At 40.5% G+C, this 4,683-nt stretch overlaps 1 protein-coding gene across 1 annotated transcript; it reads right to left on the bottom strand.

The window, feature by feature from the left end:
- Positions 1-1,663: 1,663 nt before the first annotated feature.
- On the bottom strand, positions 1,664-4,321 carry LOC145894436 (uncharacterized). Its single transcript, XM_082983028.1, has 3 exons — positions 3,414-4,321; positions 2,304-2,429; positions 1,664-2,076 (listed from the first exon to the last, which is right to left on the bottom strand). The coding sequence occupies exons 1-3, from the start codon at positions 4,152-4,154 to the stop codon at positions 1,885-1,887; spliced, it is 1,059 nt and encodes a 352-aa protein (XP_082839154.1). The 5' UTR covers positions 4,155-4,321; the 3' UTR covers positions 1,664-1,884.
- Positions 4,322-4,683: the final 362 nt, after the last annotated feature.

The raw sequence follows: 4,683 nt of genomic DNA, 5'->3' as shown, positions 1-4,683 counted from the left end.
CATTTTTCAAATGCTTAAACGCAAGTGTTACAAAAATTTAAATGTTTTTAAAACTGATTTTATTAAATGTTTTGTAACGTCGTTAAAAAGATTTTGCGTAAAATTTCACTCACGTCAAACTTACTGGACAAAAGTAAATTCCATTCAACTAGTTGCTGCACTGACCATGTTGTGTCAGTAAGTTTCGTACCAAAATCCACCATGTCTCGCTCTCCAAGTAAGTAGAAAAATGTGAGGTTAAAACGCTGCTACGATGTCTGTTCTAGCGGAATGAAAAACTGTTTACGCTTTTTGGAATCCGATGACAGTTAACAACTATAATGTTTCTGTTGCTGCCAGGCGAATAATATTTTGATAGTCTGTTCTTCTGTCACATTAAGACGAACTTGTATTCATCAATGTTTTGCCTGTTATCCAGCTAGGCTTCTTCAGGGTAAACAGTTAACAACATAGACATTTTTCTGCATCCTCCACCGCATTCTGTGAGTCACCGTAAATTGTGACGTCACCCGTCGCAGCGACAAGGACAAAGCAAACAGTCATAATAAGATCATCCAGATCTTATCGTTGTTACGGAGAAGCGTGCCGCTATAATCCGAAGAAGCCTTGTTATTTGATTGGCGAAACTTCCGTAAACATAACGATGTCTTATCTTATCCTGTGCGCTTGATACCAATCGGTCAAGGTGACCTTGACAAATGGCACGTGCATTAGAGTGTTTTGTCACATTAAACGGATGACATTGTGTAAATATACCCTTGCATTGTGCCCATAATGAGGCGTTTCGTATATATGGTGATGCGGGGTTGGTTTGTCGTCGTTATAATGACATGGATACTGTCTGTTTAGTTCGAGTATAGGCTAACGAGTATGGCGTGCTCGAATTATCGATAGTTGTTTGAATGAAGAAAAATGATTATGTCAAATCAAAAATGTTGGTCAGGGTTCTCGCACAATTATACTAATAACACCTTTGATCCTGCTCATATTCTCAGGTGTGATTCTCTTGGAATTTGGTTTATCTTCGGGCAAATTCTGCTGCGATTTAACTGTTACTGTGGTAAAAATGGAAAAATATTTACTGGGAGATAAATTTAAAAAACACTGTGTTTTTAGAGGTTTGATCTATTAGTTTGGCATTAAATCCCGGACCACCCAGTTGTGTTCGATACTACAACCTTTCGGAAGTGGTTCGCCGATAATCCTCTACCGCAACGGATTTACAATACAAACTATACATCATTGAAGCGAAACCATGTGATAAACTTTGTTTAATGTACTGTATTGAAGTCACAGGGTATTTAGACCAGTCAAACTGGTGAAGTTGAACAGTTGAATTTGGTAATGAAATCATCACTCCGTATAACCATACATTTTAACAATACGCTTTCCTGTGGAAGCTTTATTGACGGAACCGGCTTTTAGCCATAGAAAAAAAAACACACAACAGACTGGGAACGACGTGGTTGATTTGGTGGTGATCGGAAGCATTTTGTAGACAAGGAGTGAAACTTACAGGATCAAAAACAAAAATTTCACACAGTGGTGACCGCTGAAACTTGATATGACGTTTTATAATTTCCGCCGTTTGGGAATCGAGTTGGTTGAAAAGGTTTGTGTTTGCATTTTGCTCTCTTAAATTTTTGCTCTTGGAATCGCAGTATTGGTGTTAGGCGCGGTGCGTATAAACATTGTGGTCATCGACTTATTTTGAACTTGTGCAACGAATTTCATGCACTTGCCTAAACCGTGACTGAGGAGCTATTTCAACGTTTTCACAAAATCCGATTGCTGGGAACGAACGCGAAAACACGTCACAAACAGACTCGTTTTTAACTCTCTGTTGCGCCGTCTAGCGCATTAATTACGGCACCTAACCCGCCGCTAGGTGTACTCGGGCAGGTAGTAGTCATATTCGACAGCTGCGTAGGGCATGTTGGCTTTGACCACTAACACGACGATGGCAGTAGCGAGACCGGTGATACCAAACATCACACCAGTGTCTGCCAACTTCTTCGCCTTAAGTGAACTTAGAAGTGCGTTGTCCTTGTCATTCAATGCCAAATATCGCCGCACCTGTCCGAAGTAATTGAATTAATCCATGATATAATTATATATATATTAACATATACAATTAATAAAAAAATAGATTGTCAAGTAAGAACCATTACCACATATTATTTAAATTTGAAATTTTCAAAGTAAAATAATAGTAGAATTGTTCATTGAAAATGTGCAGTAACATTTGAGCAATCCCTTTTTATGTTAGATGATTTTCAGTAGTGTGACTTGTGTATACTTACCGCTAATGTGTAGCACATTGACGCGACACCCAGTGGCAGAAAACATAAGATTGCAAACATGGAAAGGAAGAAGTTGTCAGTGACCAAATCCATTGAGAACGTTGGCTTTGGTTCGTAAAAAGTTGTCTGCCAAACAAAGTAAACAGCTTCCTGTAATATTTCAGTTTATTGTGGCACAGTAAACAAATGATTCGTCGTTGCAGTTGATGTAATTTATTGAGGTGATTGGTACGCACAACCAAGTTCATGCTGCGTTTACTGAACATTCCCTTTGATGCAATTTAAATGAATCTAATGTAGTGGTTGTAGTACTGTACTCGTAGTGGGACTTTTCTTTCTTGATTGTCTGTCAATTAAATCGTCCCATAATTAAAATGTTTCAGCATTGTCGCCGCCTTCCCTTGAGATAAGCCGCACATCATCCCGCTTCATTATCGGCCAGACAAGCGGCCTTTTTGTCTGTATCCTTCGATCGATTTTTTCCATTCAACCGTTTTTGGCACGTGCTTGTTGAACAACAACCGTTGGCTTACTCATGGGATCTGTCTAGTTTATTCGAAACACAATGTCCCGTTGATTAAAACACGCCAAGAAAATCATTGGATCGTTTCCATATATTTTTTTTTCAAACTTCCCACGTTTGGGTAAACGCTGTATGTTATCTTAACTCCAAATCAAATCCAAAGATTGTTTTGTGAAACTTGTCTGGCTGTGATGTCACATCTCTTGCTTTATTTTATTGTTTAGATCGGGGGATCGGCAACCTTTCGGACGCCGCGTGTCAGTTTAAGTGTATTATTAATTTATTATTCATTTTATGACATCGCGTGCCAGACTATACGCGCTCATTGCAGGAATATAAATATTTAATGGGGAAATTCATACAATCCCGAACATTTCGGAGAAACATTGCAGCATGAACTAGCAAATCACATCCCACGAAAAATAACCAGGCTTTCCTAAGGGTTGCACATTCTCAAAAAATGGTACACCCAGGACCCAACATGATGTATGTTTTGTTTGATTTCTGTGGTTGCATTGAGTATTCTTTCATTTGTTCCATCTTTAATTCTCCCGTACAACAATATTTCATTAAATCGACCGACTCACTTTAGTTGAAGTGATTTCATTCCTTCTTCTCCTCCTGCTCTTAATGGCGTTCCTCCTCGCAATCCTATACGCCGCACTCCTCCCGTGGATCTGTGTCTTCCTCCGGATCCTAGAGGATGCTGTCCTCCTTCTTCGTCGCCGCCTCTTCCCGCCTGTTGTCGGCTTCTTTTCCGTAACCACATTCCGTACTGTATGTGGTGACGTCACAAGGGTTTCACTGACGTAATAACGTCTGTCCGCAAGCGCTTCGTGATTGCATGCGCCGTATGACGTTCTGGAATGTCGGAAAGGATCAACGGGGTTCCCGATGTAGTTGACGTTATTCAGTGATTGCGCGTAAGCAGGTCGGTGGCAAAACTTTTTCGGCACTTCCACTTTTCTCAATGGGCAGTGTGACGTCATTTTGGTGGTTTGTGACGCGGGAGGAAGAAGAAAGTTATTTGATACGTCACCATTGGGGACTGGAATTTTGCGGGGATCTGTCGTCACCACAGAGTACGTCACTACACTCGGTTCAACTTCGATACGATAATCCCCTTTACCCATTGTGATGTCACAAACGGGTGGAGGCATGACGAAGGAGGGGGTGCTGTGTAATGATGTTGCTGGACTCAAACTACGGGAAAGTTGGCTTTGATCAACTTCTTGCCGTTGGGTTGCCACAAGTCCTTTCTTGATTTCATCTACGAGCATATTCCATTGTCTTGTTGGTGAACTTGTTACGGAATGCATTCCCTGCATGTTTCTTCGCTCGCTCGCGCGTTTAAAGGCGCCCAAATCAGTCCCAAACAGACATCGATTAGGAGTCGGAATTAGTGTCCGCTCGATTTGCACGAACCGCTAACAGTTCGATCCGAGCAGTGGTTTTGTTTGCGCCACTGCAGCAATGTGCTCCTTCTCATTCAACACAAAACTTATATCTGTAGAAAAAATGACCAAACTTCTAATAATGCAAACTGGTTTACAATGCTGTGAAATTGCAAATTACGTCACAACAGAAAAATTACAAAGTTGTGTAAATGTTGTTTCTGCCCTTTCTCTTACTATGCTGTGTTATTGTTAGCCTCGGGACTCTTCGCAGAGAGTATTCAAGTGTTAGTAACAATTTCTCAAGGTTTTAAAGCACATTAAGCTACCAACACTGTACGCTGTAACATGTCAAGTTAAACACTCATCGATAAAACTTAACAGACAGTGTACTCTTTCTACCATCCACAAACATACTTTCATAGGCTGTACAATATTACTACTAGCCCCTTATTCATACGAC

Source organism: Ascidia mentula, chromosome 3 (assembly GCF_947561715.1).
Source record: "Ascidia mentula chromosome 3, kaAscMent1.1, whole genome shotgun sequence".
In the NCBI taxonomy this organism is placed as follows: Eukaryota; Metazoa; Chordata; class Ascidiacea; order Phlebobranchia; family Ascidiidae; genus Ascidia; species Ascidia mentula.
Note: the sequence above shows the minus strand (reverse complement) of the source record. Positions and strands in the feature narration are given on the sequence as shown.